Here is a 16,569-nt window from a genome sequence, read left to right on the forward strand (position 1 = left end):
GTGTTTCTGTATTCACTTCAGAACTGCAAATAACTGTTGTTTCATCCCTGCAGATCTTTGATGTCTACATGGTCACAGCTGACTACGTGCCCCCTGTGCCTGACAAGGAGGCCATCACTTTGAAGGAAGGCCAGTATGTGGAAGTCCTTGATTCAGCTCATCCCCTGAAGTGGTTGGTCAGGACCAAACCCACAAAATCCAGTCCTTCTCGGCAGGGCTGGGTATCTCCAGCTTACCTGGACAAGAGATTAAAGGTGACTGATCATGGTGTATTTATTTTCTATCTACAATTAAGTTTGCCATTCTTAGCCATCTCTCTTGCACAATCTGACAGGGAGGAAGCTATTGAAGGGATCTTGATGGAGCTTTTTTTATATTCCCCATGATTGCAGGGGTATCTGGGTTTGAAAAACCTTATCATCCTCCAACTAATTACAAACTTCTGCTTTAGTAGTTATTGAAAGGGACGTGGGGGATATTATTCAGCAGCTACTGACTAAATCACTGTCAGGTGAATATATTTCTTTTTTCTTGTGTTTTAGTTGTCACCAGAGTGGGGAGCAACAGAAGTTCCCGAGTTCCCTGGAGAATGTGTTTCTGAGGATGAATATAAAAGGAAGCTCAGGTAAGCTCTTGTAGTTTGATATTTGCAGTGCTGATTCTTGTTGTCTTTTGATGTAACATGAATGTTGGCATTGAGGTACTCGTGCCAGAGATGTTCCTCTGGGATTTGCCATCTACTCTTTCTAAGACATAGAATTTTTGTTGTTTGAGTGACTTCTGCCATAAAAAAGCCAAGGAAAATTCCAGGCAATCTAAATCACACTGGGGGACTTGAAAGAAGGATTGTAGTGATGGAATTCTGGAGGCTCTGTATTTCACACACACACACACAGACAAACAAACAAACAAAAAAACCTTACAATTTGGTACCTCTGTTACTTCAGTGTGCTCTATACCAGATAAACAGTTTTCTGATAAATAGTGAAAGCTCTCGCGGAAGCCCCGCTACAACCTCTTGTTAATCTCTTGTAGTGCAGCATGTTCTGAGTGTTCTATCAAAGGGATATTTGCATTTTTGGTGGCACACTGTGATAATTAAATTGCTGCTATTTACTTTACACAGGTCATTTTGTCACTTGTGTTCTGTTTCATCAGTCCTAGCAGTAGATACCTGTGAGGTAGGAGTAGGTGTCCCAATGTAAGTGGGGTATCCAAGTTCCCTCTGTGATCAGATCCCTTACAAACCTATTCAGCTCACTCCAGGATATCTATTCCTCTGATCAAATGCCTCTACTTTTCATGCCAAAAACCCCTCGGTATGTTGAGGGTAATAGTGATGATTGTTCTTTCTTTTTGCTTGTTCGTTTTCCCTTCAGTGTTCTTATTCAAGAGCTCTTGATCTCAGAAGAGGATTACATTCAAGATCTACAGTTCCTCCAGACTCATCACCTTAGGTACATCGAGACCTGTCCCAGTGTCCCAGGAGCTATTGCCAGTCAGAAATCCACCATCTTCAGAAATATTGATGATATTACTCACTTCCATTCCAGGTAGGCATCCCCATGTGCCTTCCTTTAAGACCAAAAAGTGCCTCACTTACTGGTTTTATAGCTATGCCAGCTATGGTTACAGAAATTCAAGCAAAGAGGGACAGCACCGTGCTGGGTAAAGAGACATTGGGAAGCTTAATGCAAACATTCAGCATCCCTTGGTCCCCCAATCATTTCCTTTGGTCTGTGTTGACCTGAGCTCGTGCTGATTTAGAGATCTGGCTGTGTTCTAGCCTCACTGCATCGCCTTCTCCTCATTTCTCTTTTCTTCCACAGTGCTTTCCTCCGAGGCTTGCAGAAATGTGACACTGATGACGATGTGGCCATGTGCTTTATTAAACACGAGGCAGAATTTAACAAGTACATCCAGTACCTGGTGGGGCGGGTGCAGGCCGAGTCGATTGTTGTCAGCAAAGCTGTCCAGGATTTCTACAAGGTAAACAGCAACCAAAGTACCCCTTGAACATGCGTGAAGAAGTACCATATGAGTATTTTTCCAAGCATAATCCTTACTACTGCTGTTTATAATGATAATTACTCATTCTTCTATGTATTTTTTTTTTTTCCAGAGATACACAGATGAAATTTTAATGAATGAAGATCCTTCACAGACACTTATCCCACCATTGCAGCACTATCTGGAAAAACCCATCAACAGGATCCAGCAGTATCAGGCTATTATCAAGGTGAAAAGCATATGCTATATGCTTGTTTCTGATAGCTTTATGTTCTGCTTTGTGCAGCCTGTGGGGAAAAATCCTTCTTTATTTTCCCTTTCTTAGCTTCTTTCTGATGTAACTACTGTCAAAAGCTTGAGTAAATTGAGGCAGTAATCACTGTCAGTGATGTTACTCTCTGAATAGTTTTATGACTATAAATCCAGATGACAGTTCACAGTTTCCAGCACCACAAACCAACTCCAACCCCCAGACCACAGACAAAAGTTTAAAAACTGCACTTTTCAATGGTATTTTTCATGGGAAGTAGCATAAAAGTATCCAGAAATAAGACTGTCTTGCCCAAAAAACAAAATGTACTTCAGCATACAAAAGTTTGGATAGTTTGAAGAAGGATCAGATTAAATTTCTAATTTTGAACACCTGCCTGCACACAAACATTAAAATTTTAAGGATGTCTTGGAACAGAGAGCAAACATAGGTGCTTCCCATGTCTTCAGAGTTGGAACAGAGGCACGTGAACAAACATGAGGGGAAAAAAATAACTGCTATTTCATACTTGTTCAATCCTCTTGTATTTCTATCTAATGTCTACTCTTAGTTTAGCATTGCCCCATGAATGACGTTGTCAGGGTGAGCACTAGAGGAACTACAAGGGATACATTTAGGACTGCACTTATTTTTTCTCACTGCACAGTAATGTCCACAATGTTTCCCTACAGGAATTAATCCGAAACAAAGCAAGAAACAGCCAAAACTGCACTTTGCTGGAGCAGGCTTATGCCATCGTGTCTGCACTGACCCGAAGAGCAGAAAACAACCTCCATGTCTCACTCATTGAGAACTACCCAGGGACCTTGGAAAGCCTTGGTGAACCCATCCGACAGGTAACTGTGATATGTGCACCATTGCTAGTGCACCTTATGTCCTACAAGATGCTCCACTAGAAGCTCCATTAGAAGCTCCATGTATGAAACAGAGTACTTGTTTATTCCCTTTCTTGCTGTTCGGTGTGACACGTCTCAGTATGTAGGAAAGATAGGTCTACTGGCTTGACAAAGGTTTAAAGGACAAGAATACTGATGCTCATGGGCCAGCTCACATGTGATGTACTTATTTCCTTTTCCAACACTCTCTTCACATAGGAAAGGATTTGATTTGGCCCACTCCCCCACCATGATCTTTACAGCATGTTGTTCCTTCTTCACCTTCTCCTATTATAGGCGAAGTGCATGGACCAATTTCACCTTCTTTTAAAGCGACTAGTGTCAGTTCAAGGAAACATAACATACTTTGTATGTGCTCCAGTGACAATCTGTGATCAGTTTATGTCATTTCAAAACTCAGTCATGTGTCTTCAGAAGAGCTGTGTGCTTCTCCAGGTCACTGCAGGAACAGGAGCATAGAGGAAAGATGATCTATCTATTAAGAAACCAGCGTAGGACTACAGGGGAGACCTTATAGCTCTCTACAATGACTGGGAAGGATGCTGTAGCAAGGTGGGGGTTGGCCTTTTCTCCCAGATAACAGTGATAGGTTGAGAGGTAATGGCCTTAGGTTGCGCCAGGGGAGTTTCAGGTTGGATATTACGAATAACTTGTGATAAAGAGTGGTTAGGCACTGGAAGAGGCTGCCCAAGGAGGTGGTGGTGTCACCATCCCTGGAGGTCTTCAAGCACTGTGGAGATGTGGCACTGAGGGACACGGTCTGTGGGGCATGGCGGGGGGTGGGTTTGGGTTGGACCTGGTGATCGATCTTACAGGTCTCTTCCAACCTGAATGATTCTATGTTTCTTGACTTCTAGCATGCTTGCTCAAATTTTGGTCTCTTTGTAGACTTACTGTGTCACGTTGGGCAAGTCATTAACTCTGCTTCTTTGTGTCCCCTCTTTCCTGAGAATCACAGTGTTCTGCTTAGTGGAGTTGTAAGGTTAATTACAGCGATTTTGAGACAGTCTGGTACAACTCAGCTGTCTGCATTTAGACATCTGATAACAAAAGCCCACTGAATCACACCCCAGGTGTGCCTGCTTCTCCCCAGTGGTGCCAGGGGGAACCTATTAATTGTAGTTGTTAGTTCATGAGGGTACAGAAAATGAACATCCTGCTCTGGTGAAGGAGATCAAATGAGTGTGTAATAAACCCCGTTGTAATAAAACAGTGGTGCATAGGATAAGGATACAATGGTTAAAATTGTTATCCCCAAAAATTGGTTATCTCTTTGCTGAGAAATGGTATAACATCACCACAGCAATTATTCCAGTATAACTATGTGCTCTTTCTTCTTTTCCTGCCAGGGCCACTTCATTGTGTGGGAAGGAGCTCCAGGAGCTAGAATGGCATGGAAAGGACACAAAAGACACGTCTTCCTCTTCAGGAATTATCTTGTGATCTGCAAACCAAAGCGAGACACGAGGACAGACACCTACAGTTACATCTTCAAGAATATCATGAAGGTCAAGCAAATGAAAAGCCTTTTAGAGTTCTTTACTAAGCCCAGTGTCAACCCTACGGCATTACGCATGAGGGTGGTTATGTGCCCCACCCTGAGATACCCTTTAATACTGGACATGACTTCCCTGGAATATAATAATTACTGCCAGGAAAACGTTTATTTGCTATCCAAAAGTCAGAAATACCAAGGAAAGGGTTGCAAAGTGACTCTGATTGCTGTTCAGCCAAAGCCATGTTGCATTTCTCCCCGTCTGACAATTACTCTAATTTCCAATTTTGCTGTTAGAGCATGTACTGTAGCTTTGATGGGAATGGCATAAGTAGTGTCCACTGAAGAGTGTATGCACTGACAGCAGGAGACTTGCTGGTGTTTAATAACTGTTTCCATTTAAAACCTGTATTGATAATGTTTCTGATTCACAAAGGCTAGGTTCAGATCTGAATCGTACTAAACTCTGAGATTTCGGTTCTGGCTGGAATTCAGCCCTACCTGAAATGAACAAAGGATTTGTGTTGACTTTCTTGCACTCCTCCTGTTTGCAGCTGAACAACATAGATGTGAACGACGTGGTGGAAGGGGATGACCGTGCCTTTGAGATCTGGCACGAGCGGGAGGACTCAGTCCGCAAGTACCTCCTTCAGGCTCGTACAGTGAACATCAAGAACTCCTGGGTGAAAGAAATCTGTGGCATACAGCAGCGAATCAGCCAGCCTGTCTGGAGTGAGTATGGCTTGCTTGGGATTGGCTCCCTGATTGGAGAAGGAGACTTTTTTTCTAGGTCAAAGGAGACCATCGAGGGTCATCTGCCACCTCCTCAACTGAATGAGAGTTGGAGGCTTCCCACAGGTTAAAACATCACTGCTCTAAATAGCAATTTGCACAGCCTGAATGCAAACAGTAAGCTTTAACTGGAATGGTTGTAGTTAAGTACTCCATCTGAACTAGGATAGGCACCTTGATCAACTCCATAGGATATGACTCCATTTACCATCTAGAGAACCAGGACTGTACATCACCAAAGCGACCAGCTTTACGTGACAGACGTCCCATAGGACCTGTGTGATTTGGAGGCAATAGCAGAGCGAGTGAATATCTTCCTTATTACTCTTCAGTGTCCATAGACCAAGTCTGTAAAACACAGGGTGATGAGCTGAGAAGAGATGGCTCTCCACTACAATTTCAACACCCCCCTTACACAGGTTGGCTTTGATAGAGGATTAGCCATAGGCTGAGGTAGTTGCTCAGTTCTGTCTTCATATTTAGACATCCTTGCCAATAAAAGGGGCATTTTGCAGCACAGTCATGGAACCTCAGAATCACAGGGATTGGTAGGGGCCTCTAGGGATTGTTGAGTCCAACCCCCTGCTGAAGCAGGTTCCCTAGAGTAGATTGCAGAATAGTCCTGAAAATGAAGAGAGAAATGAAACACTGAATCACCTAAAACATGAATTGCTGTTGGCACTAGAGGTGCATTTATTCTGGCAGGGATTGCAGGAAGGTAGATAACCACAGGATTTGGTGACAAAGACCCCAGACCACTCCATTGGAAAGATCCACAAGGTTTGAACTAGAGCCCTACCTCTAACCATAAAAAGTCCCTTGTTACTTCATCAGGTGTCAAACATTTCACCCTCAACTTCTGGCTTACAATGCTGGCTTACAAATACATGTGTCTGGGCACATGGATTTGCTTTGGATCTTTATGTTGTCGTCCAGGTTGCTTCATTCTCACTGTCATTTCAAGCCAATTTTCCAGAATTCCAGAAATGCTGCCTATCATCTCACCTTGCAGCAGCCATCCCATAGACACCCTATCCTCCTTGGGGCTAACCTGTTGATTCTGTTTCAGTTCCTCCAGACTTTGAGGAAGAACTGGCAGACTGTACAGCCGAGCTGGGAGAGACAGTGAAGCTGGCTTGCAAAGTGACAGGAGCTCCCAAACCATCTGTCAGCTGGTACAAAGGTATGAGAAGCACATCAGGAAACACGTACTCCACATTTCTTTTCTCTGTACTTTGCTCTGTGTCAAGCTGTCAGTGAGTAATCTAAAGGCTGGTCACCTAGAAATACCTAATTCTAGCCTTAATGTTAGCTGTAGGTAATATAGATCTTTCTGTAACAAACGATTTATCCAAAGAGTGATTTATAGAATCATAGAATCACAAGGGTAGAAAGGACCTTACAAGATCACCCAGTCCAGCCATCCTTCCATTTACCTACAGGAAGATTTTCTTTTGAGGGTGATGAAGAGCTCATTCTTCAATCACTAACATCAGGTGCTAGAAAGCAAATGCAGCTCTCATTCCTCTGAAGTGGAAGAGCTGGATAAAAGTCCTGTGGAGAAAACATAACTGATACTGAAATATTTACAGAGAGTTTTTTCCCTTAATTTTTAAGATGGAAAGCCAGTGGAGGTGGATCCCCATCACATTATAATAGAAGATCCTGATGGCTCCTGCACACTGATCTTGGACAACCTCACAGGCGTGGACTCAGGACAGTACATGTGCTTTGCTTCCAGTCCTGCTGGAAATGCCAGTACCTTAGGAAAGATCCTTGTTCAAGGTAAAGACCTGCACAGAGGTGTTGTTTCAAAGGGCAATGTAATTCCCTGAGCATCAATATGAAGACATTCCAGAAGTTCTATATAGCATGCAAGAGAGATTAATTTTTCTTGAAGATACAGTAGCGGTGAAATCTCAGGTCAAAAAAGAGGTCTTTACTGCCTTGTGCACTGAAATCCTGAGAATTATCTGGTCAGGGACACACCTTTGTATCTGTTAGAGCACTGTCATATTTCCAGCTGTTCACTGCCTTTACCTTTGCTTTGCAGTGCCACCACGGTTTGTGAACAAGGTTAGAAATGCTTATTTTGTGGAGGGTGAGGATGCTCAATTTACCTGCACTGTCGAAGGAGCACCGAGGCCTCAGATCAGGTCAGTTCCTCAAGCAGCTTGGGAACAAATCCCACATTCCCATTCTGTATGGTCTGAAGACCCTCCTTGCTTGTTTTTCCCGAGTTATGACCCTTTCTTCCCTGAGTTTTTTACCTTACAACCATCCCCACACTGGTTCTTCCCTATCCCGCCCTTCCTTAGCTTCTCAATATTTTTTTTCTGGCTGGAATCTGGAACAGTACTTACAGATAATGCTTAGATATAAACACTCATGCCCTGACAACATTTTGTCGTCGCTTTACTCTCCTTGTCCTACACTTGAATAGAGCAAACCGTCTGCGATAATCAGGAAGCTCAATATAACTTCTCAGTGATTAGAAGCACATTTCCCTGCATTGGCTGATGAGATTTCTTGAGAAGGGTCTCTGCACCCCACGTATTTCAGTATCCATGTGTGATCTACCTTTCTGCATGACTGTCTTCCAAGAAACAAGCATTTAGCTAATGATTAACTCCTGATTTGTGTGCTCACTGGTCTGATACATGGATCAGTGAACTGGGAATCTCTTGATACTGCTTTTTTTTCTGGCTCATACGAAGTGTTTTCCCATGCAGATGGTACAAGGATGGCATATTGTTGAAGGACACAAATAAATACCAGACTTTCAGTGAACCACGGAGTGGTGTAATAGTCCTGGTGGTCAAGAACCCTTCCAATGAAGACATGGGACACTACGAATGTGAAGTAAGTTCAGAGAGATTTAGAGATCTGCTGACATGACGTAGACTGGAGAAGTCACTGCACTGACATCCATTGCATGGGATTAGTGACTGAGAAGTTGTTGCTGCGTGCCATATCAAAAATGTTTATACAAGTCAGGTTCTCCCTTGATCTGGACTTTGAACATCTGAAAGCTTAGGATGACTCTGATCTGAGAGTTTGGTTGTTCTAGTAATGATAGAGTGAGCTTACTCTGGAACTTAAATCCAGATCTCTAGAGCTACATCTTTGCAAGTTTGGGATCATTCTGATGTGATTATTTCCTCAGGACCACCTTCAAACTAGAACAGATTTATGTCACTACAAATCCAAGAGGAAGAAGTAAAGTAAACAGAAATGGAAACCACTGCCATTCCTGTATATTTAGCAAGCATTCATGGGAAGTATCTCAAAATTAGAATGAACATGCTGTAAAATATTTTCTAAAAATTAGGCATAGTCTGTGCACTCACAGTAATAAAATAGTAATAAGCTCTCAGGACTCAGCAATGAAAGGGGATGTGGCTGAGCTCACAGCAACTTCGCAGTTTTTCCATTGATTTTTATGTGGTCTGATCCAATTTAAAGACTCCTGCTAGGATTTTAGCAAAACCACATCACCTGGCTAAGATCCGAAGATCCAGTGTTGCCTTGGTTGAGTAAGATTCAATAGACCAAAGGATGATTTAAAAAAAAAACAAAACCAAACCACACAGCTGTTTAACACAACTGTTTAACTACCACTTCAATGGCAGGAATCTGAGCTCTTAGCAGAGATAGTTACCTTAGGACCAAATCACAGAGCAAACAATGAGTAACTAAGCTAGCTGTTGTGCCATAACTTATTTGTGTAAGTCATTCATGGTAAAGCATTATAATGAACTTACTGAGCAGCTTGTGTTCATTGGAACTCTGTTCAGGCCTAGGGGCACAGATTCATCTGCTTCTGTTGTCAGGTAATTGCAAAATACTTATTGTTAGAGTATGGAAGATTTTATTGTAGAAAAGCATCCTGCATTTTATTCAGTACCGCATAATTCTCTTTAGCTGGTGAACAGATTAGGGTCAGCAAAAAGTGGAGCAGAACTTTACCATCACACTGCTGCAGCCCTGACCCAGGAGAGGAGAGGAGACCAAGCCATCACCATTGAAGGTATGGTCCTTGTCCAGCTCTGTAAGTATGTCAGTGTATTAACTCTAAAACCATCTCATTGAGGCTCAAACATATTTGCCATCTTATCCATGTTGATTGTTGGTGTCCATGTATCTGTATGTCCATCAAGACGTGTATGGGTATACTGCAGCTCAGCCATATACCCATCACCGTCTGTTGATTTCCAAATCTGGCAAATCAACTTCATCATATAATGTTCATAAACACATTATATGAGAAAGCAGGCGTAAATGAAGGGTATGTCACACCAGCCAAGAAAAATGTTTCTGTTCCTGCTGTAGTGCTTGGAAACGTATGTCAGCCTGGCAGAACACGAGTTACGTTTTTCTGACAGAGAACAGGGGCCAGTAAATAAAGCCACAGATATATTGTGATCCTTTCCTGAAATGCTACTGAAAACCTTCTGGAATTACTAGGAAAGGAGAACTGACTGCTGTATATCCTGCACAATAGTTCAACCCTTTGCTAGGACTACTCACATAATCACAGAATCTGTTCCATTTTTTCCATGCATCTTTCAACCGAATCACACGGGCTGATCTTACACCATCCAATAACACATCCCTTTATTAGCACTTTAACTTCCTCAGTTGCCTTCCTGAAGATACCTTTTTACTAAAGGAACTTACACAAGCGGTCTGCTAGGTACACAAATCTAGATTAGTGGCCAAATCTGAGAGTGGAATATTCCCTAGCATTCAAAATTGTTTCTTCATACATTAGGAGCATCCTTGCATGGCTGAGCATGGGACAGCCAGTGCTGTCTCTCTTGAGCAGCCCCCAGAAGCAGTTCAGGAGGTAATACAGCCAAGGGACAGTAGATAGTGGATAGCTTACTGCTTTGAAGGGTGAGAGAAAGGACTGGGGTAGGCATAGGTCATTCCATGCCAACAAGCATTGATGTCAGAGAGCTCTTCCAGATGCAGGCAATTGGGACATGGCAAAAGAAAGCCAGAGGTTCGCCAAGAACTGTGGTATATTCTTTCCTCATCATCGATGTTTTCATATCAACTCAGGATAATAACAAGAGTTCAAGTGTACTTTTGACAGGGTTTGAGTGTTGTTATCCACATCCAAGTGAGGGCCATCAAATATAAAGACCTTCTGACCAGAGTCTGGAAAAATACTCAGGGAAAATGGTACTCCACAATTCTATTTCCTTATCTTTATCTCCATGTTGGCTCTGTCTGAGAGAGGGTCCTGGTCAGGATGGAGCATGGGGTCAGCCCTCTGTAAACACCAATAATGCATTGCTACACATTAAGAGGGTTCAGACACACCAGGGCATTAACAGCAGTATCCAGATCTATGTACTCACATGTTTTGGTTTTATGCTTGCTTTCCTTGTGGTTCTTTACCAGAATACTGTAAATCATCAAACAGCATGGCAGGGAGAATGGTGTCTGTAGAGCAACACTACAATTATTTCGGTAGCATCAATGTTGAGGTACTTTAATGATTTGTCCTTGCTGAGACATAGAGAGAAAAATAACTCACATGCAGTATGTAGAGGAACACAAATTACTGTTAGGATGGCATATCTTCATGAAGTTTCCTTGTGCCAAGAATGCTATAAAAGCAAAGGTTGTACAACAGCTCATGGGGTTACAAATTCAGCCCTGAATTAATCATGCGATGTCACTCCCACAGCCATAAACAGAAAGATTTGGTGAGCTTGTTGGAAGAAATGTAATTGGAGCTTGTTGCTATGAAATAGTCTCTGGTCTGTGATTTGCAATTGACTGAGCTTGGTAATAGGGAAAGAAATAGATCCCTGAGTGACCTCCAGGGTGAAACAGTGGGAGCTGCTCCAAGGCAGCCGAGAGCAATGAGCAGGCTCACCCATGGACCACGATGGCTGTTCTGAGCAGAATCATATCAGGGATAAGTTTGGCACAATACGCTTGTACCAAAGTGGGAGGGAGTTAATTGCTTCTCTGGGAATCAGTGACCACTTTGATCTACCTATTGAAAAATCAAGCTCGTCTGGCAAAGAACGGGAGGATGGATGGATCTCAGGAAGGCTTTCGCTTTCCATCCTTACAATCTTTTCTCTGTGTGAAAATTGGACTATTTATAACTTCACCAAGACGACTACATTGCTGCTGTGTGGTTTTACTACATCAGAAAATGGCTGCTATGTCCGTTTTCCAGTTTACCTGATTTATTGTTGGTTCTGGGAAGTGACTATAATAAAAGCCTCCTGAGACACCCAAGGGGCTTTAGTTGCAGTTGTGTTAGCTTTCATTTTCTTGTACTGTGTATTACACCAAGTCAAACCTACTATCACGATTGAGATTCCGTTAGTACAGTGGTTTACAGGCTCTGTGTGGTGGTCATCAGACCAACACTTGGGGTCTCAAAAGCAAAATTCTTGCCATTAGGTTTAAATTCGTGGTATGGAAATTTGCAGATCAATTGGAAGGATCAAAATCAAAAGGATGGAAACCACTGAACTAAGGGACCCTCTGACTTCTGCCTTCAGTCACACTTGGTTTTTGCACTGAAGTCAACGGAGAGTTGCTTTAAAAATACTCTTTCTGTAGACATATGAAGAATTTTAGACACATCAAAAAATGCAATGGAAAGAAGATCTTTCTCTTTGACTTCAAGTTGACTGTCTGCTTTGTGGCCACCCGCCTTGCTGCTTAACCTCCATACAGCAGATCTGACCCAGCGTGGGCTGGCGTGCTCTGGCATCCCTTTTTAACACGTTGTTATTGCAATTCCCTCATCCCACATTCACTAACTTGTTCATTTTTTTTCCAATAAAAACCCAGTGTTTCTTAGAAGTGCTGAATTTTCATCTGGGCAGGCAAGTCTAGAACAGTGAGTAGTAGGAGAAAGGATGGGATATTCAAGTGAAGATAAAACCTAAAGTACCCAAAGTACAGCACAGTGACAGCAAGGCAACAAGTATCCTTATAGCTTTCTCTCAGTTCTCATGCAGAGCTTTGGGCAGATTCATTACCCAGTGGTCACCACTCCTGGAGGTGTAGGTGAAACACAGAGATGTGGCACTGAGGGACATGGTCAGTGGGCATGGCGGGGTGGGCTGGGGTTGGACATGAGGATCTCGGAGGTCGTCTCCAACCTTAGCGATCCTATGATTCTACCTGGCTTTTGATAACATCCCTCTTGCAAGCCACGTATCCCGGGGCTCTGAAACGTAAGACTGCTTTAAATGCAGAGGAACACTCAGCCTCCCACTTTAGGGAACTGCTTTATGCCCCTGAGTTTTCCATATTGCAATTGGCTTTAGCATTTCATGTCAAATTTGTGCATCCCATGCTGTGGGTTCATCTCTGAGATATACACACCATGCAGTGTGGAAATGGGTTTGAGCTTCATGGAGTGGGAAAAGTAGAGCTTAAAGTTTGTAAGAAAGGCCACATTGGAAACCATCTTTCAACCATTCAGAGCAACCAGAGCCGACTTCCATTCAGGCTAAGCCTAAATGTTCCGTAACTCACAAGGCACTGATTGAATGCATTAACCAAGGAGGAGTTTGGCCCTACAGAAGCACTGGCTGACCCTAATGCTTACAGCTTTTAACCTGCTTCTCAGGGCCTCCTGCTTTGCAAAGCTGTTTTCCTACAACGCTCTCAAACAAGTTGAAATGATAAATCCGGTGCTAAAACGGATGCAGAATATTTTCCTCTTGGGAAAAGAAACCCAGATTCTCTCATCCTACTTTCATGTGGTTCTATCCTTTACAGAGGGCTGTGTAAATCCTCCCTCACGCCTCAGACACAGCACATACAAAACAGATGTGTTCTGCAGTGAACTGTGAGTCACCAGGACCCACTTGATAGAGGTTTTACAACAAATTCGGTTTGCAACAGAATTGAATCTCTCGCTTTTTGTGTTTTCAGGAATATATGTTTTTTTTTAATTTGCAGTTCACTTTGAATTGTACCAAATTGAAATGACCAGAGCTGCTTGATTATAGGCTGGCTAGAAGGCTGCAAACCAATTGCTAGAAAACTATTTTGAGATCAAATTAAGTTTCTTAGAAACTTTTCTAACTTATTCAAGAAGAGGTGGGGCTTGATGTTGGGTTTTTTTTTTTCCAGATCTCACATAGGTTCAGTGGTTCAGAATAGGTTCTAAACAGCCCAGTTCTGTGTCTCGATTTTATTCCAGCAGATAAATATTTATAGATATTAAGAGGAAGTTTTTCCCCCAGAGGGTGGTGAGGCACTGGCACAGGTTGCCCAAGGAGGCTGTGGATGCCCCATCCCTGCAGGCATTCAAGGCCAGGCTGGATGTGGCTCTGGGCAGCCTGGGCTGCTGGTTGGTGACCTGCACACAGCAGGGGGTTGGAGCTGGATGAGCACTTTTCAACCCAGGCCATTCTATGATTCTGTAAGTTGGGGACCTGCTGAAAATCTCTATTGGCTCTTTACATGCTATCTTTTGTAGTTCCAAAAACGTCCGTTTGAACAAATACTTGCAAAGTCATTGAATCTTCTATCATTTTTTTTTCTATACCTTGGCATGCCTTACAAGATTCTAGCTCAGCATGGGGCAGGGCTCACAAAAACTGCACACACTAGAACAAAAGGGAAGGAGCAAATGTAAGTGTGCTACAGGGCTACCATGGGGCTTCCTGAGATTTTTGATGCTCATTTTCTGTTCTGATGATAATGATTTTCATTGTCATTGTTGTCAGCTGGGATTTTGCATCTAGTCCACAGTAGGAAGTGTTCAGTGTTTGGGGGAAACCCTTCAAGTAAGTGAAATCACAGTTGAAAGCATTTCAGCTCTCCAGGATTTCCCATCTCAAAGCATTCCCAGGTTTCTTACACCGTCACCACTGTATTACAGGGAAGGGAAAGAGGTAAAAAACACAGTAACTTGTCTTCTCTATTTGGCCTTTCAAACAAAAGTCAGGATCTCACAGTAGCAAAAAAAACCAACAGTTTTTGAAATATTGTTCTCAACACAGTTATTAGCAAATCTAAATTACTCAAAGAGCATTTGAATCCTCATTCTTGGTCACAATCACTAAACGTGATGCTGGAAATAACCACAGAAAGCATGGATGGGATGGTACAGGCATTTTGTTTTTTTTTTTCACTCCAGTCTATTTTGATTAACTGAGCAAAGTTAATTTCATCATTTCAGCTTTTGCCTCTCTTTAACCCCATGCTGTTCATACTGTTTTCTTTGTAGTCACTGAACAAGAGACTAAAGTGCCCAAGAAAACCATCATCATGTAAGTGCTGATTATTTTTTGTTGTTTTCGGGTAACATTTGTGTTTTGCCTTGCTGCCTCTGCATGATCCAATAACAAGCTTGTGTTTATTGGCCATGCAAGTGTGTTCGCCCCTCTCCCACCAGATCTGATGGTATTTTGTGTTGTGCAAAGTGACCACCTGAAAAGTCTTACTGTCCATTTCAAAGAAATAGCAACATTGCAGCTAGGCAGAGCACAGGCCAAATTTTTGTTAGGATACAACATGAGAAGTAGTTCCACTGAATATTGCCGGAGTTGCACAAGAGCTCAAGAAGGTACAAGCTAAATCAGAGCTTTGAAATAAACCAACGTTAGGAACTGGGTACTCAAAAAGACCATCAAACATAACAAATACAGCCTACGGTGTTTTCTTTGTGGGAGCTCATCAGCCATTAAAATCTGTAAGCATCTTCTTGGTTTTAAGTAACATAAACAAGGGCATAACTGAATTGTATGATACTGGAAGACTGTACTTACATGCTAGGTTGTCAGAGCTCCCTCAAGACATTCAACTTTGTCCTTGGGTAAGTGCTTTCCCACAAGAGTCATAATTTTGCTAAAACCAGCCCTTGCCTTGGACATGACTCTAATAGTTGCCATTTTTCGAAGTAATTTTGTTAAATGATGAGGCTGATTTGTGAAACAACAGCTAAGATATGACACAACAAGTGCTTTATCTTTCCTTCTATTATTTTCTGTGATGACTATCAGTTATCATCCATGTCCATCTGGAGCCAGTGGTCTGTATGAAGCCATGGCACCAACACCCAGCAGCTCCTGCCCTGAGCCAGCAAGTAGGCAGAGAACGGGAAGGATGAACAAGACTTAGGTCTGCCTTTGACTAATTTATTTGAGTTAACAATTTGAGTCATTACCTTTTTTTAACCTTTCAAATACCAGAAAATGAAGGTGCAAGGTTCGGATTTCCATTGGGCAGCAGAACAGAGACAAACTTCTTGATACTGCATTCAGAAACATCCCAAGAAAGTCCTGAGCAGGAAACAACCTCTCTCATCCAGACCACGCTTAGTGAATCTTACCTTTCTACATCTCTGCACCTGGAAATCATGTGGAAAAATGCTTTTTTTCACATCTCCCCTCAGTAGGCTAATAGTAGCCCTTCCCCCTTTATGATTTCAGATCAGAAGCAGCACCTTCTATTGGTTGATTAAATAATATCAAAATAATGCAAAATACCATCAGATAAGCTGACTTCTAAATTTCTAACACGCTGCATTGGACAGCTCAGGAACTGATTCTTAAATTAAGGGCTGTGGCCCCAATAGGGTGTATGTTGGTACATTTATATGTGGGATCTCAGAGCAAGGTTGAGAGTTGGACTAGATGATCACAGTGGTCTTTTCCAACCCTAATGATTCCATGATTCTAAGGGAACTTGTCCTCCCTTTGCTGGTAGGATGGGGTTGTGAGCTCATCTGGGAGGCCCTCAAGCTAAAATGAGGGTGGTGATGGAATATGGTTTGGGATCAGCTTGTTAAGGGCACACTGCAACTTTTAAAGCATAGCAAGCTGAGAAACAGAAGCATTTTTGAAATTACCAGGAAATAGGCAGGAAATAAACTGACAGATAATTTAGAGACAAGATTGAGCAGTGTCCCTGTAAATCCCAGAGCCAAGAAAGCATTGAAACTTTGCAGTGTAGAGCTAAGTCTAGTGCAAACACAAGTGGGTTCATTCATATCTGTATCAGGAGGGACTTGGTTTTGGATAGGTCAGAAAGGCACTGTGGTCATGATGAAGGCTCTGCAGAGCAGTGTCAGCAGACAAGGTCAGCGTGGGAAGGCAGAGCAG

At 42.5% G+C, this 16,569-nt stretch overlaps 1 protein-coding gene across 31 annotated transcripts in view; it reads left to right on the forward strand.

Moving 5' to 3' along the window:
• OBSCN (obscurin, cytoskeletal calmodulin and titin-interacting RhoGEF) overlaps nucleotides 1-16,569 on the forward strand; it is a 176,423-nt gene that overhangs the window by 125,165 nt on the left and 34,689 nt on the right. For 30 of the 31 annotated variants that reach the window (XM_042888385.1, XM_042888386.1, XM_042888391.1 and 27 more), the window contains 13 exons: nucleotides 54-254; nucleotides 543-625; nucleotides 1,380-1,553; nucleotides 1,830-1,989; nucleotides 2,123-2,239; nucleotides 2,953-3,117; nucleotides 4,527-4,685; nucleotides 5,227-5,404; nucleotides 6,534-6,647; nucleotides 7,082-7,249; nucleotides 7,518-7,620; nucleotides 8,197-8,326; nucleotides 9,389-9,494. In XM_042888385.1, the coding sequence (XP_042744319.1) occupies nucleotides 54-254; nucleotides 543-625; nucleotides 1,380-1,553; nucleotides 1,830-1,989; nucleotides 2,123-2,239; nucleotides 2,953-3,117; nucleotides 4,527-4,685; nucleotides 5,227-5,404; nucleotides 6,534-6,647; nucleotides 7,082-7,249; nucleotides 7,518-7,620; nucleotides 8,197-8,326; nucleotides 9,389-9,494 (1,858 nt within the window). Of the gene's footprint in view, nucleotides 1-53; nucleotides 255-542; nucleotides 626-1,379; nucleotides 1,554-1,829; nucleotides 1,990-2,122; nucleotides 2,240-2,952; nucleotides 3,118-4,526; nucleotides 4,686-5,226; nucleotides 5,405-6,533; nucleotides 6,648-7,081; nucleotides 7,250-7,517; nucleotides 7,621-8,196; nucleotides 8,327-9,388; nucleotides 9,495-14,693; nucleotides 14,737-16,569 lie in introns of all 31 variants that reach the window. The other variant, XM_042888415.1, reaches the window with a different exon arrangement.

The sequence above is a fragment of the Lagopus leucura genome, unplaced genomic scaffold (genome assembly GCF_019238085.1).
Source record: "Lagopus leucura isolate 7727_CA_CO unplaced genomic scaffold, USGS_WTPT01 Super-Scaffold_100157, whole genome shotgun sequence".
NCBI lineage: Eukaryota > Metazoa > Chordata > Aves > Galliformes > Phasianidae > Lagopus > Lagopus leucura.